This window comes from Urocampus carinirostris, chromosome 6, assembly GCF_059441175.1.
Source record: "Urocampus carinirostris isolate Australia breed hairy pipefish chromosome 6, RoL_Ucar_1.0, whole genome shotgun sequence".
Lineage (NCBI taxonomy): Eukaryota > Metazoa > Chordata > Actinopteri > Syngnathiformes > Syngnathidae > Urocampus > Urocampus carinirostris.
In genome coordinates, this window is record NC_142354.1 from 26,038,101 (window position 1) to 26,064,216 (window position 26,116).

Consider the following 26,116-nt stretch of genomic DNA (forward strand, 5'->3'; position numbering starts at 1 on the left):
CCACGATATAGCTCAAAAAACATCTGCGTTGAATTTTACTTTCATTTCAATTTATGTGTCTATTGTTTTGAAGGAAAGGAAAAATGTATAGGGGCATTTACTGCATACATATAGTTAGTGGGACAATTGTGTGTGTGTGGGCTTCCTTCCAAAGATCTCAAGCTTCTGAAGAGCTGTACGAGCTGAGTCACGGCAGTTTGGTCTAGGACTGTTTATGTGGTTTACATGTGGGTCCTTGTTCACTTTAGTTTTACGGGCCAGTCATGGGTCTGTAATGAAACGCTAAGAACAACAAAGGCTGGTACTCAAAACCCTCGGGTTCAAATCTGTAGGTCAACTTAAAGCTATCTCTTTAGTGGTCATAGGTGTTTTTTTTAAAGTTTGAAATGTGTGTGAAAAATACTTGAAATGTCCTCCAGAAAGGACAGAGAGCATCCAATGATTTTCTAGGCTACGTTGATGACTGTTTGTACGGTTCCCCTATTGTCCTGAATCTTTACTTTCTTATTCTTTTTAATCGATAAGTATTTCTGCACAGCAAATATCAAGTGTAAAAAGTCAAAGAAAGCTATCTTCCCATGCACTTGTGATTGTCTGTCAGTGAGTCATGTCAAAGTAATTACCAGTGGGGTCCTTTAGGAAACAAGTGGGCGTCTTAATCGTTTGATACACCTAATGAGTCACATTTTGTCTAAATGTATACAGAGGGACTCTTAAGTGCTTTTCATCTGACAAGACTCTTGGGATATAACCACCGTAGTTTTATTTTCACTGGAAACACGAGTACTTGTTTCCTTGTCTCTGCGTCTAGTGTGGTTAGCTTCTTTTCAGCCCTTTCCACATCAGGTTGTGTCTCTATAATAGACATTTCCTTTTTTTCGCCTGTGACAAAGTTAATTTAAAGCTAATGGTTTCCCTTGCAAAGCTTTGAACTCGATCCATCCGTTCATTATCTGCACCGCTTATCCTCAGTAGGATCGCGGGGGTACTGGAGCCTATCCCAGCTATCTTCGGGCAGTGGGCAGGGCACACTGAACTGGTTGCTAAGCCAGTCGCAGGGCACACAAACAACTCACTCGCTCATTCACACCTAGGGACAATTTGAACCTGCCAATTAACCTGGCATACATGTTTTTGGAATGTGGGAGGAAACCGGAGTGCCCGGAGGAAACCCATGCAAGCACGGGGAGAACATGCGAACTCTACACAGGAAGGTTCGATCACATGACCTCAGAACTGTTCCGCGCACGCCCTAACCTCTGCGCTGCCGTGGTGCCCTAGCTTTGAACTCATTTCACATTTTATTGGCTGGTTCCTATTTCGACGACCTTGTATAAGTTTGAGGTCTTCGCCAAACCCCCCGACAAAAATCTGACATGGCATTGTATCATACCGTTGTGGTTTTATTTTATTTATTTATATCTTTTTACGAGTGAAGACCCGCAGGATACGAAATTAATGCGTTCTAAATTAGGGATTGCTAAGTAGGGGATGAAAACCTATTGTAATTAGCTAACACCCCGGTACTCCAGATTAAAACATTGAAATAACAAAATAGTATGTAATAAGTACTACTTTTATATGTACATATGGTTAACTATTGAGCTGAAAATTGATATGAGATTAAAAGTGAAACTGATTTTAAAACTTCCACTTGTCATGCCTTTCTTTAAACGCCTCACTTTTAATGAACCACCTGTCGTCAACTGATAATGGCCAAGTAGTTTATTAAGGGTAGAGATCCGTGTGTCTTCTTCAGATTTCTTAATAATTGATTGCTTTGTTTCCATAGTTATCATGTTTGTTTCTCCCTGCTCTCACTGCAAGCCCCGGGACCCATAGCAAATAAATATATCAAAAAGAACTATATTGTAACGCCGACTCGCAAAGACTTAAAGCATTGTGGGATATAGTACAGCCAATAGCATAGCTGCATTCTCATGATTTTTGATACAAAACCAATAGTAGACCAGCATTTGATGTTGACCAATAGCAGACAGCTGTCTTAGAGATGTGTCATACACACGACCACTGCAAAGTGTGAATTTCTTACGTTTTGGGCATACAAAATAATCTGTTGTTGATGATTGCATTGTGGGGAAATTACCGTAAAGATGCTGCCCCAAAAACATTTTTTTTTCCACCACGTAAAGTGCAGATGTCACAAGACGGGAACGCCGCATACGGGGGTCTACTGTATTTCTGAATTACACTGTTGTTGACTTACTTTTTTTTTTATGTTGAGCAGTTTTCTGAAATGGGATTATCGAAAGGGAGGAATTTAGATACCAGAGGTGGGTCTACTGGGGTTTGCTTGCTACTAACTATACCTTCCATATGTTCCATGACCGGTCTTGCCACTCATCAGAATAGAGCCCAAGACATTCACTGCTAGTAGACATCTTGGCTTAAATAGAGGTGTGTCACTTCAGCTGTTGTGTGACAGTTGCATTTCAGAAAATATTTTTAGGAAGTAAAAAGAACCCGAAAATATATTTAAAAGCTACTTGGATGGATACAATATCTCCCTTGGCTTTTTTTTTCCCCACTCACAAGTGTCCTTGATCCCTTTATTTCCTCTTACGTTTTTGCCAGCATAATCCTCAAATGTCTGCCCTTGAAAAATACCATCTGTGGTTTGGCATTCACGGTACAATATGAAATATATTTAGTGAGTCCGTGATATTGAGAAGCCCCATCACAGAACTGCCGTGACATAGCTTTCCGAGTCTACATGGGTGATAGTCACCAGAGCTGCTGAGACTAATTGAAGTTTGCTGACCAGTAAGTTGATCTGAAGCAATCGGATTACTTTGCATTTTCTGTAGAACCTCTAATCCCATTTCATCCTACATTTTTGCTACCGATTTATAATGGTCTCACATGATCGAACCTGGTGCTAAACGGAGGTCATTTGCACGCTACTAATGTGTAATGTCCTTTGTGGGTATGTGAAGCGTTAAAGCTCAACTTTTCGAGATGTGTCGTTCACAAACGAAACGGCTCCAAGAGCCAACTTTTGGAAGTGTATGACTGAAGCCTGCTCCTCTACCAATTAGATGCCAGCTCCATTTGTGACTCTTTTTTTTTTTCTTATGATTGGTCAATATGCATTTCTCTCTACCATTGTTATGCATTTTAAATCTTTTTTGTAGATCTGTGAACAGTTGATTTATGTTTCCTGTGGTTTTTAGCTATGTGTTTTGCGATTAGCTTCTTTTTAACATTAAAATGTAAAGTTTATTCTTTTACTTCTTAATTTGTTGTTGCATGGAAAAGGCTACATTTTTAATTGACAGGTAATGGTGCATGACCTTTGATACATTAGCACTTGTCCTCTTTACTGTTTTTGTTTTGCAACAGGTATATAACCTCAACTGGAAATTGTTGCAGCGAAGCGCTGCGTAAAGTCTTTTGCGGCTTTGTAATTGGCACTTGCTGCTTCCCGACTGTACCCTTTTCCCTTGGTCACTTGCACCAACATGCACGCTCATGTTTTTTTATTATTTCTTGCTCCCTTTAAGTTGACATCATTCTCTTATCATACACTTTAGTTTCCCTATCCAGAACTTCTTGCTAAAGTTACAAAAGATAGATCATACGAAATGGGAGATTTGATCAAAACAAACTTGCCGCAGGTGCAGGTACTCTACTTCTCTACCAAGGGGACCAAATCAGGTGCCTGATGGTGGGAGGCACATGTGTAAACTGAACAGAGCTGATGGCGTTGAGCGGTCTCTAGCAGTAGCCTTTGGGACTGCTCATGAACTGGATTTTTTTCGGAGAGCGAGCAAGATTTTTGTGAAAGAAAAAGAAACCTGTATAAAGAGGTATCACTGTGTTTTGACCAATTGCCCCTAGCAACTACCTGTAAATTTGCAACTAAGCATGACTGTTCTTTTTTTTTTCAGCTGTTTTTGTCCAATTCAGAATTTTTAAAATTCCAGACCGGTTTTCAGTCTTATCCTCCCCCACCTTGCACTTTGGTAGTCGTTGTCATCTACAGAGGCGTCTCCGAGACGATGGCACAGCCATGCATTGTGTGAGACTCCCCACACAGCGACAGGCCACTTGAAAGAGTTCTATGGAATGCCAGTCTTCTCACTCATTCCCTTCTTGCACTCTCCCACGACTAATCCCCTCCCCTTCTCATTTACACATGCCCTCACCGTTGTCCTCTTGTGTCTGTGGTCACCCGCACAGTAGTCTCCAATTTCCCGCTCTTGTATTTTGTCTGTTATAGTTTTTAAGTGCTTTGAAGTCATAGTTTATTAAGCGGACCTCAAAGTTGTTTAAATGTGCAGGTTCTGATTTTGATTGTAGTTCAAAATGCTTAGCAAAGCTGTTAATTGAGTTAGTCATTGGCCTTAATAGACTAATTAACCTAATGACATAAAAAATGTTCAAAACTTTAATAACCAGTTGGGAACAATAACCAACAGTACAATAGGAATATGTAATAAGATTATTGGGAAATGCATTTCTGAGTTTGTGTGCCATCAATGACCCTAATGCATAACAGCAACTATTTTTGTTACCTACAAACAGCTAAAATAATTTGATAAGTAAAATCAGTGATTGGATATGCGGTTATTACCACTTTTGAAACATTTTTTAAAGGGAAAATGTTTTAAAGCAAGTTTGGATACCTATGAATATTTGATGACATGTAGTGGGCATTTGTCACTCTATATTAAAGGACAATGGTAAAATGACTTGTAGTAAAAGATAACAGAAGACGATTGGGGGGGATATTTGTAAAACGCAGTGCACATCCCCCAGCTCCATGATTTGAGTATTATTCAATTGGAAGGACGTGGTCAGATTCTTTATTACCCCCAAAATTAGAAAATAATTTTTGGGAGTTGAGCAACTATTCTGGAAAGCATGTCGAGAGGTAGACGGCAATTACATACATATATTTTGGCTTAGGCAAATAATACAAGACTACTGGGAGAAATGATGGTGTGGGCTATGTGATACCCAACACATTCAAGGTGCTCTTTTCAGGGAATTTATCAGGATAAATATTAAAGATAAAGGACGAGTACCTGGTAAAAGTTCTTCTGACAGCAAGCGAAAAAGTAATAGATAGATAGATAGATAGATACTTTGTTCATCCCCGAAGGGAAATTCACATTTCCAGCAGCATAACAAACAATCGAGAACAATCGAAAATAACACGGGAGCTGCTGGAGTGGCTGCCATTCGTGACGGCGCCGGAAGAAACGATTCAATTTGAATCATGTACAAACAAACAAACAAAATATTTATGTTTCAATAAGTGGAAAATGGGGGGAAAATAATTTCTCATACTGAAATAACCAGGTAAAACTAATTTTAAGTTACCTGTCCAAATGAATGTTGTGCCATCTCACCTTTCCCACTCTCTCTCCTGCAGTTACCTCTTTGTGTATTGCCTGCATATAAGACTGATACAAACAACAGCTCCCCACCAAGGGGCACTGGGTGTCCATTGTGGAGGATTTATTTGTCATGAAGAGGACACCTATATTGTATTTTCCAATTCAAGGGCAAATGTGAAAAATGGATGGATAAAAGGAAAACTAAGGCCACCACTACCCCACAATAAAGATTGGATATCGAAAATGATAGGCCATGATTGATGTCCCCAAACACATAAATGTTTTTACCTTTGTTGTCTTTTGCACAATAGAAAACAATATATATATTTTTTTTTTAAAAAGAGCCTATGACTAGACTTGATGACTAATACAGCAAACTGCCAATGCTAAATAACGATTCTTGAAGTTTTCTCATCAACGATGAAGTTCTTTAACAATGGACAGAAAAAGCAATTATTTATTTCTCGGGAATTTCTTCGATTTTACGGTCATGTTGATCTTGCCACAGATGTCAATTAGAATTCTTTCCAGCAGCTATTATTGTTATTTTTGTGTGAGTCGGCTCAGCATTCATTCTTTTCAACTCGAGTCTACTAATTTGCTGACCATATTGCCCACTCACATATTGTTTATGTTGTAATGTTGGCTTTTGTTGGGTTTGAATCACTTTGTCCAAAAGGGGAATGTAAAGTTTGCTTAATGTAATGTCAAGAATGTCACAAAAACTTGGACAAGATGCAATTAATTCAAGTAAAAACCTGCTACTGGATACCAATACAGATCAGAACTCATGCTGTAGTTTGTGAAGGTTTGGTCAAGATCAGAGATATGCAGATGTTTCATCTGACAGGAAAATTGAAGGTGAACAAAACTGAGAGAATGAGATTTCCAAATCAGGGTCATAAACCTTTTTGAAGCTGAGAGCTACGTGTTATTGCGAGAACCATGAGGTTGAGATGCATTTCTAAAATAACATATCATGCTATTACCACGTTGTTACTATGTTATTACAAGGTCGTCATTATTAGGATTGGGGTTAAAATAAGCTCAGTCAACCACTTAAACACCAGCCTCTTGTAAGGACACTGAGTGATTTACATTCACATAAATTGTAGGCTAATTTGAAAAGGAATTTTGGAAGAATTGATCATGTATTTACATTATATAATTTCACTGATCATTTGACCGGTAATTTATAATGCCAGTTGTTAATCAAATTTCTGAGAAAATTGCAGTAATCCATCACTGGTCAGGTATTTTCAGAACCACTTACGTGGGCCACTCAGATGTCCTTGGGTAAGGGGGTGGTTTGCCTCGTGTTAAATGTGCATAGAAACTAACTAATTTGTAGGACCTTCAAACTACAAAACATATCATTTCAAAATATAATTAATCATCTAACTAACTCTGATCATGCCCAGCTTGTTACTCTCAGTCTTTGTTTGAACACCAGAAACTCAAATTTCTTTCAATAAGTTTAGTTTGGGATTTTCTTCTTATGGTTTTCATGTGTGAGGTCTGTCTTGTTATGGTCCATCAGAAGATCTTTGATGTACTTCAAACGAGTTACTCAGGCACAATGCAGTTAGCTTTCAATTGTGTGTTAACTCGTCTGCCAGTTTGTTACGCCTCAAACAACTCGACATGACCAAAAACCCCGATTACGCTTCAAAGCGTGCAAACGGTACTTCTCAAGGTCACAGCTGTCACCTAACAGTTCCTATATTACCACACAATGTCACACGTACTTGGCGCAAACAAACAGTGGTGATTCAAATTGAATCCCGTTAGAGCGTCTTGTTTTCACGCGTGTCTGCGTCCTGTTGTATATTAGGCCGTAAATCGTCTCATACGAAGTCTGCAGGGCCCGGGCCCGTGTGTCGTCCCTGCAGCCGTTGCTTTCTTGGTGAGGTGCCAGGTGGCACCGACCCAGCTGTTTATGGGCAGCGTTTAAACTTTGATTCTGTGCAACCGTTTGAAGACCAGAGCCAATCAAGCGGCCCAAGTGGTATGACTCAACCAGGGGGGCGCGAGAGAGTGACGTAGAAGGGTAGTTCTAGCCCAAGAGGAAGTTTGCCGTTCGACTTTAGACCACAGGGGAATTGTTCGAGCATTGTTCCGGAGATGTTGGGAAAAGTAGGGGGGTTCAAGTGGCCTTATTCCCTCCTCCTTTTGCGTCTTCTTCCTGCCGCTATGACCCATTTCTCAAATGATTCTTAGCATTCTTGAAAAAGGGAGAAGTAGTTGAGTTTGCCCTGATTCTATAACTGTTAGTTACGCTTGGATTAACACAACAGGAGGTGATCAACTTGAATCTAATTAATTCAGGTCAGCGTTGAGTGCCGAGTATTAAGGTAAGTGTGTGTTCCACTTATGACCTTTAGGAGTATGTGTGCTCTTGTATGGATGCTCCATCTCATATTTTTCTTGTGCCTGGCCAGTTTTATCACAATCTGAATTGAGTGGTGGAAATGGTTTAAGAGGATGTTGTTGGATGTATTTCTGATACTAGAGATGCACAAAGGGAGCAGACAAGAGTAGTATGACCAGATTGATGCCAGATTGCTTGGAGTTGGCTCAGCTGTTCAACCCAAAAAAGAATTAACCTTTGGCCCTTGTAAAAGTCTTTTGACCTGAAAGCTACTACAATTATATATATTTTTTAAAACAACTCTTTTCATGTTGTCTAATTTCATAAGTCATTTATACAAGCAATAAAGTAGCAGTTTTCATCAATTGTTGTCCTTTCTTAAATCCCTGCAATTGGCTCACTCTAAAACTGTGTTTCGCACTTTTTATTTCACTTTATAATTTGGGATGTTTTTTTCAAATTATTAGCCATCCTTAAAGGTGGGGTGAATTGCTTGAGGTGTCCTTAAAAAAAATCGAAATCTAAATATTTTCTCTATTAAATATGTGTTAACGATGCCCAACGGAGTTCAAAGAGCCTTTTGATTTTTTTTTCCACTGTGCCTATTTGCGTTTATCTTTTTGCAAAGCTGTTCGGGCCGGATTGATTTAGGTAGGAGGAATGGGGGTGGGAGGATTCTGGTGAGTGACGTCATGCCCGTCCCTGCTGGTTTTCTTTTGTTTCTATTTGTTAATGTAGCAAGAAAATGGTGAGTGTAAGAGAGGCCTTCTCTATAAGTTAGCTTCTACAAGGTGACCCAAAGCCCAAGAAAGATTTAGTCAAGCGCTTCTAAGGAAATTACGTACTTTCATTCAAGATGACCGAGGCTGCAATCATGACACAAGCCTTGAGATGTTGGGGAGAGAGTAAAAAAGTTCCAAATTCTGTATAGGTCTTTCAAATTCCTATTCAAAACGGAACAACTGAACATCCATTAGCATACTTGGTGCATTATGACAATGTTGAACACAATAGTTTTGGGTTAAGTGCCCAAAAATAAAATCTTCATTTTTACTATACATCCTGGGTTACAATTAATTATTCTAAATTTTTGACCAAACAATAAACTTAACCAATAGTTAAAGTAATTTTGATTAAACAAAGGATCTTGTGCAAAGGGTTTAGGCAATCACTTGAAATCACCAACCTAGGTCATTTAGAAATACTTTGAGCTCCTTTTTCACAATTTATATCGATTTTTTTTTTTTAATTGACAATGTTTAAAATGGTGAATTAACCAAATACGTTTAATTTATTGCCCATCCTTAGATTGCAGTGGCTCTTTGATACTAATCGTTTTTGGCACCTTTCTTTCCCTCAGGGATGTCCCTCAAAGATGGCAACCTACTCCTGGTTCCAAGGCGGCTATGTTGGTCAAAGTGAACAGCATGAGTAGAAACCAGCCAAGCCCAACTTCACAACAGCAACTCATCCAGCAGAGTGCACACAACAAAACCAACACATTCACACAACCGCCATCCAACATGAAGGCTCAGGGAGGATGTTTAGGCTCCACTCATGGATATAAGACTGCCCCATGTGGCAAAACAGCAGCTGACCCACGACAGAGCCATCATTTGAGAAAAGCCAGTAATGGCAGCTTTTGTTTAGTGACATCAGACAGTAATACACCTAGTCCACGCCTTCAAAGGTCACAAACCAGCACACCACGCCCAGTCTCCCCCCAGTATGCTTGCAGTGCCCCAATATATGATGAGCCAGTTAGAGATTGTCCAATTTATGATGAACCCCCAACAGACATGGAGGTTGAAGGCGCCCACCTTTTTAACGGGCAGTCTCGCTTGACTCCTTCGCATAGTCTCCAGAAACCAAAACTTCTCCAGCACCCAGGTCCATCTTATCAAGGTTCCAGGCACAGAAGAAACCCTTCTGCCTCTGACTATAGCCCAGCTGGTCTGGAATGCATCAAACATATGATCAATGTTGACCCCAAGCAGCTCCTGTCTGGCTCCCCTGTTTCTATACGCACCCCCTCTCCGACATCCCGGCAGGACATTCTCCCAACCCAGCCTCACTCTTTACCGCAAGTTCGAGGCCAGTTGCGGGAAAGGGAAGCAGCCGCTCCAGGGCCGAGCTCACTGGAAAAGAAGCAAAGCTGGCGAGTCTTGGAGGCCACGGTGCAGCGTGCCATGGAGGCACGGCACAGTCGGCAGAGCAGCCAAGCTTCCCAGGATTTCACCTCCACCACACCGCAGGCAACCGCCAACTATCAAGATTCAGGCTACTCCACTGGGCCCTCTCCGAGTTTGAGAAGAAAGAGTCGGAGGAGGATGGGAGCCGGTGGAGTTGCAGGAGGCAGGCCCGGGTCAGTAGGCAGCAGTGGGGAGTTGTGTGCCCTCAACGAGAGGCTGATGGCCGAAATGAGGGAAGTAGTAAGTCGGTCCAATACCATGAGGGAGGTGAGAGTTGGGTCAGAACAGGAAGTAGGTGAAAGGTCTATAGTAGCCCGGACACGCTCCCCTGTAGATTCACTGAGGTGGTACGGAGGAGGGGGAGCTGTGGGTTTGCCGGCTGGAAGGTGCTCATCCCGAGAGGATATCACCGGAGCTTCGCGTTCACTGAGTAAGGCAAGTCATGCTGCTGTGATCCCTCAAGAGATACCAGGAAGACAGAAAAGGACGTATGAAAAAGTCGACACCTTAGAAATGAGCATTACCAGCCAGACCAGCCTGTCATCACCCGAGACGCCAGGACCACCCTCCCAGGTAAGTCAAACCCAAACTTGTCTCTTCTCTTGGATTTCATATTTTCAGTTTATTTTTAAAGGACTCAATGTCAATGCAATCATATATAGATACCATTAATCTTTTGGTATACACTCAAAATAAAGAGAGAAGACATCAATGGATTTTGAACTTACAAGGAGGACAGGGAGAATGATGATTGACACATAGTTTAGGAAATGAAACGCCAGTATATATATCCCAGCATGCACTGCACTACATCTTTTACAGGGGGAAATCGAGTTGGCGGCTGCTTACCTTAAATGCTAGACTTGTTGCGACTCAACATTGATCCATATATAAGGCGCACCGTATTATAAGGCTTAGGTTTAGAGAAAAATTAAAAGCTTTTAGGTGCGCCTTATAGTGCGTAAAATACAGTACTTTACCCATAGGTTTGGAGCGATGTGGAGCTTTTAAACTGTTGTAATTGGTAATTTAAAACTTCTGTTCTTGGTTAAGTTCTTTAGAATCGAAAACTTATAATTAACATAAACCCCCCATTTCAAAATTAAACAACAATACTTGTGTGTTAGCCCGGAATTCCCTCACATCATATTGGCACATTCCTGGTGGATTTTCAACCTAATATTGACTTTGGAAATAAATTATTTGAGCCCTGAGATATAATTTTTGTCTGTGGTTAACTTGTTGCATAGTTTATCGCTGTGATGAAAAAACTTAACTAAAAGAAGTCCTGTACCGAGATACTGAACAATCTGCTTTAGCGTTCCTCGTGGTATTTAGGGAAATATTTAGAGAATATTGGAAACCAACGTTAAAACCAACATGTTTTTTTTAAATTGTGTTATTGTGTAGAAATTAATTGTTAGACTTTTTTAGACAAAATGTCCCAGTATGCCAAAGTAAAAAGGGTGTCATACTTTATAAACCCCTCCAAATATGTCCTGGATTGGCAGGGTGGCCTCTATAGACCAAAATGGCTGTTGGCCCAGCCTTACCTGCTATCCTCCATCTGGTCCCGCTCTGTAGGTTCTTTATACTTGTATGCCAGTTCCATGCTTGGGCATCTGGGGCTAATGCCAAAGCGCAGATTCAGGACATGCCCTCTTTTCCTCAGGAAGGAGGGACACTGAGCTCCATATGCTCCAGGCTTGGCAGGGATAAGGTAGAAGAGAAATGGTGCTCTCAAGCCGTTTTGGACAAACCGAACCAGGCAATATTAAGTTTGTTCTGGAATATTACTCAGACCTGCTGGCGAATCGCTCACTCAAGCAAACACATGCAAGCGTTGTAGTGTAATGGCTCACTAGTTACAAGATTGATGAATGTGATACTGTTCCACTCTTTTTGCTGTCAGGCTTTGCCGGTGACCTTGTTCGCTGAAGACATTTAAATGTAAGGCATTTCCATTTAGCAATAAATTACACATTTGTTTTTAATAGCTGTGACCAGCTTTTGTGCCTTATCCAAGTTTAATCAGTTGTAAGGTTACAAACCAACACAAGTGTTCCAGTTAAATTTAAATAGAAATTTGAGATCTGGCGTGACTTCAAAATTTAAAATAAAAAGACTGATCATCATATTCCAATAATATTGAAATTATGTTCCCGTCACTCATTTTATGTTGTCCTTGCCTGGATCCAATTTGTCTCGATCACTAGCTTCACCTTTTTGGCCAGTTCTTACAGAATGTCTTAAACCTCACTCAAGGGATCATAGAGTGTAGTTCTGGCCATTTGCCCATTCCATTGAGAGCTCTAGGAGAATTTACAAATACTCTTGTCACGACACCTGCTGCTCTGATAATGGTCAAATTTTCAAATGCTATTTTCAACAGAATTACAATGCAAAATAGGTAATATTTTTAAGCATTGGCTCTGCAGAGTAGGTGATGAGTTTAAAGTGTAGTAGACACTCAAAATAAGGAGAGAAGACGTGTATGGATTTTGAACTTGCTAGGACAACAGGGAAAAGTGGTCAAAGCAATTCAACCTGTTCTCAAAGCTCTCCCTGAGCCCTTTCTTTTTATCAAATCTCCTAGGTTACAAAAGCAGATCCGCACTTAAGGTTGATTCTTACAATCAAAGAACGTCAACAGGATTTGTCAATAGTGACAAACCGTTCTTAATAGTCAAAACAACGAACAACAGTGAGAAATAATGTTCAAAATTGTGAACAGGCACTCTGTGCTTTCTTCATTGCAGTTGGCCAATATTAGAAAGAGAATAAACTTATCAGTAGGCTAAACTACAACTGTTGTTACTACCAAAGGGAATGGCTGTGAAATATTTTGAATGTCCCTTTAATCGAGGGGAATATTTTCCTGAATTAAAAATGCATTTCATCAGTAGTTACTAATTTTTATTATTTTGTTTTCTTTTTGCACAAGCTATGAGTCTTACCGTAGCGTTATATCTTTATTTGGTCGTTTATTGTTGTTTGTTGATTGTTGTTGTTTGCAAAAGCACACCATGCACATTTTCAGTTAAGAAAACTGTCTTTGTAAAATTTGTTTTGTGGAAGGTTTATTATTTGAAATAGTTTAAGATCCCCATTGTCCGGACCATTCGTCAGCAATCACCGGGCCACGGACCGGTATCGGGCCGTCAGTCATTTGTTACATGACTGCACAGAAAATAATTCGAATTTTTTTTTGTTTGTTTTGCCTTTACAGTATTTATTTGCAAAACCAAAAAAACTCAAGTCAACCAGGATTATAGACGACAAAGGAAAAGGCATCAGATTTGATCTCATCACACTTTTTTACTCCCACACATTGTAAAGGAAATTCAGCCAAAACCACATGGTGGCATTAGTAAAAATAGTGTGATGATGTGATAAAATCTACTAATGCTTTTTTTCTATGTCATCCAGATATTTAGTGATTTAGGGATTACAAAGTGAATTTAGGCTCATTATTACAGTTATCATTATTATTACTAATATTATTATTGGGCCGGACTACGAGAATATACTCAGACATTAAACCAGTGCGTGGTACAGAAAAGGTTCCCGACCACTGCCCTAAAGCAAAGGGACAGTAGTCTCTCACTCAATGTCTAATCGTGCAGAATCTTGTGAATATTATGATATAAAAATTATGATTCATATCAACTACAGGTGAGCACCCTTGAACTCCAGGCTCAATTAGAAAAGAAAGACCCAGTGGACGGACGCAGTGCCTCCCTCGGCCCGCACAGACCTGCCAACCATGACACCAGAGAAGGATCCGAAGGAGCCAAACCAGCAGATTCTTCCTACCAGTTTTCCTATGCCAATCTTCAACAGCCACCACCTCCAGATGTAGGCATAGAGGACTGGGCCAGCAAACACCTCAACATGCATACCCAAGGCCTGTTCCGGCGCAGAGTCTCCATCGCCAACATGCTCTCTTGGAACCGAGGCTCCATCAAAAAGCCAATGCTTGTCACCAGTAACCGCGCGGTCAGGAAAGAAGCTTGTGAGATGTTCAAGCTGGTACAGGCCTACATGGGGGACAGACCTTCTCGTCTGGACCGTCGGCACTGCGCCCTTCTTATTGTAACCAAATGTTGGGACTTGCAAGGTCTGCGGGATGAGCTTTACGTGCAACTGGTGAGGCAAACCACGGCTAATGCAAGCCCCAGAAGCTTGGCGGCGGGTTGGGAACTAATGGCAGTCAGTTTGGCTTTCTTCGCCCCCTCGCCCAAGTTCCGATGTTACCTGGAGGGCTACATCCAGAGACACACCGAGCCCACCAGCGACAAGAAATGTGAGTCTCAGACTGAGCAGCAGGGTGCGTCACCGTTTTATGCCTACCAAAGTTTCCGAAATACGTTTTTTATTCTCCCTTTTTAACTTAAAAAAAGATCAAAATAACATTTCACTTCTCATACGTGCCAATTTCATGTATTTCTTTATCTACAGTGACTCAGTTCATCTTGGAACAACAAGAACTGAAATTAAAGAAGAACTCGAAATCAAGGAAAAAACGGAAACAGAACACAGATGATGAAGAAGGTAATTTTGATTTAATTTACCACCAAGGGTTTTTCTGAGGCATTATTTTTGTTCATTAGAATGACTCCCAAAGGGTTTTTTTCGGCTCTTATAGCCGACTGGAAACGTATCCAAATAACTACTCTACAGAAGTGTTTTCTCACCCAGTGTGTACTTTGTGCCAAGGGAAATTCTCCAAATTCATCTAATTTTCTACAACAAATTGTTAATTATTTGCTTGGAGTGCGGCGTCTTTGTGTATCTGTGTTGTCTTCCAGTGTTTAGCGGAATAATAAACACTATTCCTTCAGTGTCGGGAGGTCGCAGCAGCTATTTTTATAAGGATCTTCTCAGGAGATAGTACAGGAAATCAATTTGGTTGAAGATTACTTTTCAGATCACAATTTGAATGGCACAACATTTTAAGTGTCATTTTACTATGTCAACTCTTTTTTGGGGAAACTTAAGATAGAAAGTTGTACATCATTTTGTTAGTAAATTTAGTAACAAATTTTGTTTCAAGATGCGTTTCAGCTATCGCTGCACCACTGATGTATTTTTTAATGACTATAGTTCTTTTGTTGAAGAACTTGAACATGTTTCATTGTAGAATTTAAAAAAAAAGGAAAATATTTCTTTTTAGAGGTTTTTACAGATAAAGACGACGCTCCGAAAAACAAACCCTGAAGAACAAAATCTTTTTGCAGGCAAATAATTTGCTATATGTATTATTGTTCTTACTTGATTAAAAAACTATGATTATAATTTCTTTAAATATGTTTTTGAGTTTGGCTTCTTTTCATTTTTCTCATATGACTGGAAAATATACTAAAATACAAAATTGGACACCAGAATGATTTATCCCATAGGGGCAGTAGATAAAAATTCAAACTGCAAATGATAATAACATTTTGTTAATAATATTTTCTACAGATGGTGTGCCTCTAGAATTTCTTGTGAAAAAAATGTGTGACTTGGCTTAAAAAGGGTCTTCGAAACACTGATTGATTAAATGTTTTCCCCCCTCCGATTATTCAAATACAAGGTTACAAAACCAACCACCTAATAAAACAATTGAGACAAACAAAGGAAAAAGTGCTGATTGGAAAAAGATGGGGCTTATCTTTGCCCCGCCCCCTTTATAGTCTAAACACGTTTCACAGTAAGTATTTCAGGCACAATAATTAATTCAGCTGCTCTAGTTCAAATATTATAAAATATCAAAATGATAATGTCTTGCAGTAGATCAGCCCTTCTCAAAATGTGGTGCGTGCCCTCCATGGACTTCTCTAAAATTGTGTTTTTTAGAATAAATTGCAGTTACACCTCCACTACATTAGGGAGCAGTGGCGCTCTCATTGACAGTGTGTGCTCTCGGTTCTGAAGGTGTGAGTGTTTTTTTTCCTCCTAGGGGTGCATGACAAAAAATAATTCAAGCACTGTATGTAAATTAAAAGTGAAACTTCGTGGCAAAAATGACAAATATGCGAATCTAAAAAGTTTGCTTTAGCGCCGAAACGTTTGGGGAAAGTGGGACGGAAAATAGTGCTGGACGTGTTTTGTCAGATGAGGCCATGGTCATGTACTCTATGCGCATACCTGATAAATGACTTTCGCAGAAGATCTTACTAGCTAGGATGAGAATTTCCAAAGATCTGTTCAGTCTCAGCGGCCCGTTCTGTGAATCACATCAGTGGTCTTGGCCCCATCATGAGCACGTGGCCCCATTTGAGGAACCCACACCAGCAGCTGTGGCGATGATGTCATTGCAGGACTGCAGTAGCTTTTCACATTATACTCCAGTGACTCACACACGGTCCTCTTGTCGTCGGCCTGAAGTCATGAAGAATTCTTATTTAGACCGCAAGAAGAAATATCTGCGTGCTAAAAATGATATAATGATCTCTATTGATGGAACATTTGTGGAAAACATTCTTGGTCCGGGAATGTCTGAACAGGGGGTCGTATTGTTTTCGCGTGGCTTATACACGGTGTCGTAAACAACTGCCAGACGAAACCAAACCGGCGTGCCACGCTCTATTCAAAGGTTCCGTAAATTAATTTGAGCTCAAGCTGTATGTTGGAGTTGCCTAGTACTTGTAGTACAGTGCACATTCGAATTCCTCTACATTCTATCTTTATCACAGTTGCCATAGTTCACGGATCCCTTAACAATCGGAGCACCGCTTCCTGTCTTGGGCAAGTACAGTCTGGTGGTGCCCATCCTTTGGCGGTTTCTTTGGGTTTGGGTTTTGCTCCCTTACGAAAAACGCATACTACTGGTTTCAAGGTTACCAGTAGCAAGGAAGTTTCCTGATATGACTCGTGTACAGCTCCTTCATCATCTGGTCGCCGTTGTCTTTTGGTGTAAAGGCACACCGCTGTTCAGGGATGAGCAGTTACCTTTAAAAAAACAAACAAAAACAAAAAAAAACTACTGATTACATTCTTTCTTGAACTATTAAATAATTTTAACATTTTTCTGTACAGCTCCCTCCTTTGTTGATTCTAAATATTTTTCTGTCTTTTTTTCTTTTGAAATGTTATATTTTTATTCTTCTTGGAATTTAAAGGTGGGGAACAACATTTGAGAAATCTTTTTTAAAAAAAAAAAAGTCGTGAGTTAGATATTTTTGCTTGTTATTATGTGTTAACAATGCCAAAGTGAGTTAAAAAAGCCCTTGTATTTTTTTCCATCGAGCCTTAATGCCGTTTTTATCTTTGAGCAAAGCTGATCGGGGCGGAACACATTAGTAGGAGGATTGGAGGGTGGAGTAAGTGCTGGATTGTGAGGTCAGTAATCCCCACGTTTTTTTTAACTTTTTTTTTTTTTTTTTTTTTTGTAAAGTCCAAACGTCGACCCGAACACAGAAAAGGATGAAAAAAGAATTCATCCGAATACATCTAATAAATGCACGTACAAGTACGTGCATCATGAACATACTGACTGAGGCTGTAATATAATGAAACAAGTCGAAAGGTTGCGTCGCGTAAAATAGTTTATAAATCCGTACGAATTTTTTAATTTTTACTTCCTTCCTAGCGCAGTTTTTGAGTTTTTCCTTGCCCTTATGTAGGTTTTAGATCAGGGGGATTGTGTAATAATAGTCTGTAGTTTGCAATAATCTGTGGTCTGTGCAGCCCTTAGAGACTGCTTGAGATTAAAGGTGTCACAAATAAACATGACTTGACTTATGCTCTCCCTTTTAAGTGAAATAAGCTCCGATTAATTACTGTACTCAAGGTTTAAAACGCAAATGCTCATCCTTAATTGATCGTGCCACAATGAGACTTGGCACATTGATGACGTCACTCTTAGGTTTTGTGGAGCTCCTGTTCAATATAGAACATCAGCTGGTTTCGCCTCTTATTCACAGCAACACAGGTTTCTGCATGTTTTGAGTTTCTGTCTTACTTATTCCCTTAAAGATCAGCCGAACCATCCCGACACGCTAGACAAAATTACTATCGAACGGGTGAGTCACATTAGCGCCGCTTTGGGGAGCGTAGCGTGGGAGAGTCACCTGTTTGCTATAAATCTGGTAGGGATTTGACGAAAAGTACATGTCTGAACATGTCGGCTACACTCTGCATCAGCAAGTGTCTAGTTCAGGTGCCGTTTGTGGAAAAACTGAAACCGATACGATGTGGCTACATCCTGACCCAGGAAAGTCAAGGTTTTGACTTTTTGGCAACAAGCGTACGGAATTCTGATACTTTCCCCCCCTGAAGGGTGGACTGTCTAGAAGTCTGCACTGAATCCAAAAAAAGAAAACGTGCTGGAATCAGTTCAAGCTTTACAGTAGCTGTGAGGCGCGTGTGTTTGGCATATGTGAATATGCCACGGTTGTCCAACTTGTGGACCTTGGCAGTTTGCAGCCCGTCAGTCTTTTCAGCAACTCGCAGCAAATTAGGAATCATACTCGCTCCTAAACAAATGTATTCTACGTTGCGAATTAACTGTTTACAGTTTTTGATATGCAGACGACCCCCAGCATACGACATTAATCCGTTCTGAAGTGGTGATGGAAACCGATGGTAATAAGCTAATGCCTTCCTAATTCCCGATACCCCAGTTAAAAGCAAAACATACCAAAATAATACATTGGAAGTACTACTTGTGTAATTTACATGTATTTGATAAAATGACATTATAAATAAATGTACATGTACATGTAAAGGAAAAAATCAATTTTATTTACATTTGGTGTGACATGACTCTACCTGGTGGAGTAGCAGGTGGATGCTGAGAGAGATGTCAGAAATAAAATGAAACTGAATTTAACATTTCCACTTAAAAGGGTTTTCAATGCCCTCGAAGGTTTCCTTGCTTCAATTGCCTCCTAATTATAGACCCGATCGTCAATTGGTTATGGCCATTCAACTTAGACCTCACTTTTAAACATTTTGAGGTTATAAAGCTTTTTGGGTTTCTGTTTAAAAACTAAAGATTTATTTTTGTGTGATTTTACATTTAATAGAAGTAAATAAAAAGTGGCCATTGTACCTTTTTAAATGTTTTTATTTGGCAAGAAAAACGTTTGTACACCTTTAGTTTACTCTGATGCATCACCTGAACTTTGGCTTTGTAGGCGTATCCCTCTTGGAAAGCTTTTGTTCACCTGCTGTAAATCTTCTCCCTACCTGACATTTCAGCCAGGCCTCCTCTAATCCCCATATGCTACAATCACATTGTCAACACGTCTCCTGTTTCCACTCTAGGCCTCTTTTAACCACTTTGCGGGTGAAATTACACAATGTCTTACTTGGGAGAACATGCTTTTAAATGTCTTTGCTCCTCTATATGCGAAGGTTATGGTGGATTAAGATGCATTTGGATATTTAAGTCTGGATTTTGTTTACAGGCCTTCCTGTCAGCACCTATGCAAAGTTCTGCTATCGAAAGCTGCAAAAGGTGGCCATCACTGGAGGAAAAAAGGTAAACAAAAGACGGACTACTCTTGATTTTCATTTGTATTTTTTTGTCACTAGAAAATAGAAGTTACCAGTGAAAATTACTTAAATTACGGCGGTCCACCGGGGTTTAACTATATAATATCTTTCTATCTACCCTGGTCATATCCCTTGAGAGAGGTGACCGACAGCAAAACAAAGACATACACAAAAAAAAAAAAAAAAAGGAAAAAAAAAAAACACAAAAACATTGACCATGGCCAACCTAAATCCCCAAACACCCAAACAAGTTAAGCACCTCAGCACACAAGTTGGTCATGCTTTCGTCCCTCCGGATGAAACGGGACACAAGAAAGCAGTTGTGTCGGGTCAGGGTGACACAACACATTCTTCTGTTCAACAGCAGGGCCTGCCAGCTTTCACTGGTTTACCCCTGCCGTATCATACAGGTGCCCTGCCCATCCCTTAGAAACACGTCTAAACATCCCACTATCGTTCGGGTCACTAGGGAATTTGCACATGCTTGAAATTGTTGCCATTTTTCACAACAAGGCTGCTTGCAAATGATGCAGACACTGCTCTCTAGAGGCTTGTTTTGGGCATTGAATTTCTTCTCCCCTTATGATTAATGGTAACAACGGCAGCTTGCATTACGTTTTATGATGTTGTCCTATGAAGCGTCATCACCCCCTACGGGTCGCGTCCAAGAGGACAGGTGCTTGGTAAAAACAGGACACTATTAAATGTGTGTTATTGTAAGGATTACGTATCAATTATGGACATTTATTATAGGCAGTGCAAAAATTTAGGTAGCATTTCCCAGTGAGAAATTGTAATGGGAAGAACTTCCTGTAACTGAAAATGTAAGCTACTTATTACTGTCATTTTACCAAACACTTATATTGGGAGAGATTTGTCCTTGAGCTATTAATTCATACTGCTCAGATCCACGAATATATTTGCAATTTACCCAAGATCAAAAAATCCTATGTATATAAAATTGCATATGTAAATTGGAGATATATTTGTGAATCTGCAAAATACAGGATTTACACCGAAATACTTAATAATACTGGGAAAAAATATAGAAAATTGGCTTTAAAAGTCCTTAAAAAGTATATCAGGCGCACCGGGTTATAAGGTAGACTAAGTACCACTGTAGACAACCCCATCATTTGCATACCGGTTCCTAATGCAGTCTGGTCATAAATCTGTCCTTTTTTTGTTTTGTCGCTTGCCAGGGGCTACGTAAGCCCACCTTAGAAGAGGTAGACCACAGTAGGCGGGCCATCATCACCCCCTCCCTGTTTGGTAGCTCCTTGGAGGAAGTCATGGAGCGGCAGAGCGAACTGTTCCCAGACAGGAAATTACCCTGGGTCCAAGTTCAACTTTCCCAGTATGTTCTTGCTCTGGGCGGGGCTCAGACCGAGGGCATCTTTCGGTAAGACCCCACTTAAAAGCCGGTGGCGGGCCTCAATTTGAGAAGGGGGAGGGTTTGGGAATTTTCAAGAGAAATCTCCTCTCGTTTTTGTCTACGTATTGTATGTTCCGTGTTTATCAACAAACGTGTGTGGTCTTATTTAGCTTCTGGCATCAAAGCCGTCGAAGGCAAGTCATGAGAAATGTTGTTGAATAAGACAAACTGTAGTGGTTGTTTACGTCATTTGTGGAGTATAAGCTTTTGAGTGTGTTTCATTTTATGGGGTTCCTCCAGTTTAACAACTGTTGCTCGTGGTTTATCCTGACATCTGTGTAAATGTATTGCATTCACTCGAAATTTTTTCTTTTCTTTTTTTTTCAATATTCAAACAGTCTAAGTCTTGTTATTTGGGGGGTATTTTTTATATATTCTTCTTTTTTTCCCCCGAATCATATTATTCACAATTTTTTTTTTTTTTTAGATTTTTAATCTGTTTTTCTGAATATTTTTTCCCCAGCATAACTTTTTTTCTCAAGTTTTTTGTTTTGTTTTCCAATGTTTTTTTTTTTCTCACTGATTTTTTTTTTTTAGTCCTGCTATAGGCAAATTTTAGAGGCTTTGCTATTTTGAGGGTATAATCCTATATTATTTTTTTTTCTATTTTTCAGAATATTTTCCCCTCCTTGTTTTTTTCTTTATTTTTCGGGGGGGGGGTTTTCTTGATTTTTTTTTTTCCCCCTACGTTCTTTTCTTTTAACAGTTCTGTGTCAGACAAATTTTTAGGCGTTGTTATTTTGGGGCTGTGCCTTACTATATACATATTGTCTTTTTATTTTTTTTATGGCCCGGGATAACTTATTTTTAATCAAATTATTCTTTGGTTTTGTTTTTTTCCACATTGTTCTCGATCGGTTTTATTATTTTACTAACTGTTCGGTATTTTAGTTTTTTTATTCCCTCCATATTTAAAACTTTCAAATGCCCCAAAACGTTTTGCACAGCACTGTTTCCAGTGTTTTTCAGGGATGTGTTTTGCAATTAGCGTTTTTTAAAATGTAAAGTTTATTGTTGTATTTATAGTTTATTTGTTGTTGCGCTGAAAAGTTGTGTCATGCAGGAATTCCAGTTTAAAGATGCTCAGTATAAAAAGGTTTAAATGACTTAACAGTCACGGGAGAGTAAAAAAAAGTTATTATAATTGAGTATAAGATTTTTTAAAGACATTGATTTATTTAGTACAGAATATCACATTATTATTAGTAATATACTGAACAAAGGGCCCCCCAAAACCTTTAGTCTTTTTCTTCTTTTTTCCCCCTAGCATTTCTTATTTTTCCTACTTTTTTACAATTTTGTTCTCAATTTTCCTTTATTTTTTTTCTACTTTTGATTTCCCAGCTTTTATTTTTTTCTTGCTTTATTATTTTTCTTCTTTCACTCTCTTCTTTCCTTTTATTTTTTAATTTTTTCCTTTTTCCTTATTTTTTTCCTATTTTCTTACTTTTTCCTCTTTTTCTTCTGCACTGCCCACCCATGGACACCTCTTGTGAGGCCCCTGATCTGAATGGTCCTTACCTCCCAGTGTCTGGAACCCTTTCAAAATAAAACTTGATTAACTGTAGAGCGACCATATTTGTTTCAACTCTCAAATTAATGAAGGCCTGTACTGTATTGTTTTTCGCTTTGTTTGGTAAATAATTCCATGAAAATTAGGGAAAATTCCTAAAAATCGAAGAAAAAAGATGTACCAGAGAGCAAACGCCTCTAAAAACAACAAATCAGAACAAAGTAACTGAAGAAAACAAACCCGTTAAAAGCGTTGTCACTGAGACAAAAATGATTACATTTCAAATGAAAGCAAAAAGGCTTCTTTAGTCATATTTGCCTATTGTCAATTCTGTTTTAACTTGTTTTAAAGAGAGACGGGAGCAACATTACTGATGGATGAAGAGGTCCCTCTCGTGGCCTTTTACTGTAACTGAACGTTTTTTGTTTCCAACGCCAGTGTTCCTGGAGACATTGACGAAGTCAACGCATTGAAGCTTCAGGTTGACCAGTGGAGGATCCCTGAAAACCTGTCAGACCCCAATGTCCCTGGTAAGGAGAACATCTTCCTCCCCAATTATGTTTTTTTCATGTTTAATGTATTTAAATACGTTTCCATCAGCCTCTCTGATGAAGTTGTGGTATCGCGAGCTGGAGGAACCACTCATCCCCATGAACTTCTACAAGCAGTGCGTCAACAACTGCGATGACCCGGTTGCAGCCATCACTGTTGTTCAGTCCTTGCCTGACCTCAACAGGCTGGTCCTCTTCTACTTCATCAACTTCCTACAGGTAAAACTATAAACACATTTTTACCATTTAGACCAAGGCTTGGGCACACTTTTCCAGTCACGGCCAAAATTGGTTTACTAAAGAATTGACCGAAGGGTCTGTTTCCATTTATGATAGTCGTGGTATATTTCTTCATATTTGTTTTTAAATCGATTAGTTTCATCAAATTGGTTTTGAAACACTCACAATTAAAGCAGAATAATATATAAGGTTCCTGTTTTAAGCACTTAATTTGATATAAAGAGTTTGAGTATTACTGTAGTTGAATTTATTTAAAGTTTTCTTTGAAGTATATCCATAGTAGCAGTTTTGTATTAAGTTTGTAACATTTCCATTGTAGTAGCATTGTAGTATTTCTGTGGTATTTCTTTTTTATTACTGTACTCATATTTCTAAAGTAATTGTATCAAAGTATTACTGTATTTTGTAGTGTTTTTGTAGTATTTCTGTATATTATTCCTTTGGTAGTATTTGTGTTGTAGTACTTTACAGAAATACTACTATGGAAATATTTATAATGTTTTTGTAGTATTTCCATAGTAGCATTTTGTAGTATGGTTTGAGTATTTCTGTTGTAATATTTCTCTAGTAGTACCCGCTCGGTGGCCTTAGGGGTATGGCGCCCGCCCCGAGACTGGGAGGTTGTGGTTCAAGCCTCGGCCGAGTCATTGGTACCGCTATTAGCCAATCATGTTGCCGTTCTTTGATACCCACACCCTTCAGGGTTGATCTATTTTTGTAACCTTTAAGATTTATTAAAACAAAGAGACTCTGAGTAGGCCGTCAGAAACACTGATTTGAATTCTTTTATTTGAAGTCTTCTCTCCCTGATTCCCTTTGCAAGTTTAAAATCCATTGATGTCTTCTCTCCATAATTTGAATGGTTTGTTGGTTGGATCCCTTTACCAATAGCGTCGTCGGGGTACCATTTCCTGTGGTGTGTCTTGGGCAAGTACAGCCTGGTGGCGCCCCTCTCTCTCCAGGCCAACTTATGTTTGCACCTGGTCTAGAATAGGAGACCTTTCGTGTCTTGGCCTAACCACTGCACTAAAGTTTAAACTTAACAAAGGGCAAGTCAAATTCTCAATTAGGCCTTCAAAGATAATCACGATCATGGTTTTTCATTTCTCTTTTCCATCCGCGTATCTGCAGGTTTTCGCTCAGCCATCAAACGTGGCCATCACCAAGATGGACGTGAACAACTTGGCCATGGTGATGGCCCCCAACTGCCTCCGGTGCCAATCGGACGACCCGAGGATTATTTTTGAGAACACGCGCAAAGAAATGTCCTTCCTGAGGATGCTCATCGTTCACCTGGATACAAGTCTTATCGAAGGAGTAGTGTAGACTCTAAATGTCCACGTAGAAAACACTGGATGCAGACGGGGACGAGACCTTGTTAACAGACAATGGAGGCTTGACCTGTTCAAGTAATTAGCGTGAGGCCAAAAAAAAACCTAAATGAGCAATTCTGTTTTTTGTGTGTGTGATTGTTGCTTTAAACCATTGCATGGGATGGCGACTCATTTTCATGTCAAAAATAATTTCATGTGTACAAGCTCACTTCAAGGTAAAATGCAGAATGTACAAATATGTTTTCATCATTCGAGTGTGGTCGTGTGCATTTGATCGTCAGCATGGCGCGTTGGATTTATTTTGAAAATGCAAAAATATTTTCCATCATTTATCTGATCACTGCTTTAATAAACAAGATTTTGAGTATAGTGTGTACATTAGAAAGTAAAAACTGAGTTAAGCAGATTTTCAGGGAGGGTATTTACGTTAGACTTTCAGTACTCCTCAATAATTTATGACAGCCAATGAAAAATGTGCATTTCCTCTATGCATCTTTGTGAAGTGGAAGATGACTTATTTAATCATTTTGATCAATATCAAATATTTCAGTCGGACTTCTGTCTATATTCTTGTGTATGGAGTACCAATCCTGCCGTTTGTAGAAATAAATACCTACAAATATATGCCATGAAAATAAATGAACACATAAATTTGACCTAACATTATATATGATATATATCTAATTCTTATATTTAAGCATTTTGTCATGTATTTTGTAATTTGTCGTGTCGTTGTTTTTTTTTTTTTTTACATATTTTGGTGTTGATTATGTGAATTTGTCAATTTATTTCAAAATTAATCTTGTCATTTTGTTGTGTATTTTGTCCTTTTTTGTCTTGTATTTTGTCATTTATTCATTTTGGTATTGATTTTGTCATGTATTCTGTCACATCAAAATGTTATTCAAATGAGATGATGGGTCATACTGGCTGAGCTCATTTGAATTAACATTTCGTTGAGATAAAATATACAAAATAAAAGACAAAATACATTTCGGAATCAATATGACACAATATTGAAATAAATATGAAGTAATAAATGTTAAAAGACATTATAAAACACTAGACAAAACACATGTCAAAATACATATCAAAAGGAAAGGAAAAAGGCATTGATTAAATTGCATTTGTCATATAAGCAGGTTGACTTGAATTATTTATGCATTCATTCATTCATTAATACGGCATACATTTAGAGGTATATCATTTTTATTTATCCATTTATTACTACATAGGGCAGGATTGCTACTTGTGATTTGTGTGTTATAAAATGACAAAACCTGTTATCAGATGCAATAACTTCCCCCTCCGCAGACTCAACATGTCCTTGTGTCGAACACTATTAAGTAAGAATGCAAAATTTCAACTGTCGAGCTCGCTCTAACTTGACATACTGTACATACCGCGTGTAAATAAATAGTATCAACAATGTATGCAAATAATGAAGGATGTGTGCAGAAAACAAAGACAAAAGCTTTGTGTATTTTATTTTTCTCCTGTGGTAACCGCCTGACTTCCAAACAGTGGACTTACTCAAATCACTCGACGTGTTTATGTTTGTATGGTGTACCTCATTTTTGAGTATAGAACATTTAAGAATTAATAAAGTTTTGTTCCGTTGTATTATT

The 26,116-nt window shown here is 39.0% G+C and overlaps 1 protein-coding gene across 4 annotated transcripts in view; it reads left to right on the forward strand.

The window, feature by feature from the left end:
• arhgap46a (Rho GTPase activating protein 46a) overlaps positions 1-26,116 on the forward strand; it is a 60,403-nt gene extending 34,287 nt beyond the window's left edge. For 3 of the 4 annotated variants that reach the window (XM_088338471.1, XM_088338467.1, XM_088338470.1), the window contains exons 3-10: positions 9,098-10,502; positions 13,605-14,259; positions 14,391-14,483; positions 19,328-19,401; positions 20,618-20,817; positions 22,802-22,893; positions 22,964-23,133; positions 24,286-26,116. In XM_088338471.1, coding sequence (XP_088194597.1) covers positions 9,098-10,502; positions 13,605-14,259; positions 14,391-14,483; positions 19,328-19,401; positions 20,618-20,817; positions 22,802-22,893; positions 22,964-23,133; positions 24,286-24,480 — 2,884 coding nt within the window. In that variant the 3' untranslated portion in view covers positions 24,481-26,116. The remainder of the gene's footprint in view (positions 1-9,097; positions 10,503-13,604; positions 14,260-14,390; positions 14,484-19,327; positions 19,402-20,617; positions 20,818-22,801; positions 22,894-22,963; positions 23,134-24,285) is intronic. The other variant, XM_088338468.1, reaches the window with a different exon arrangement.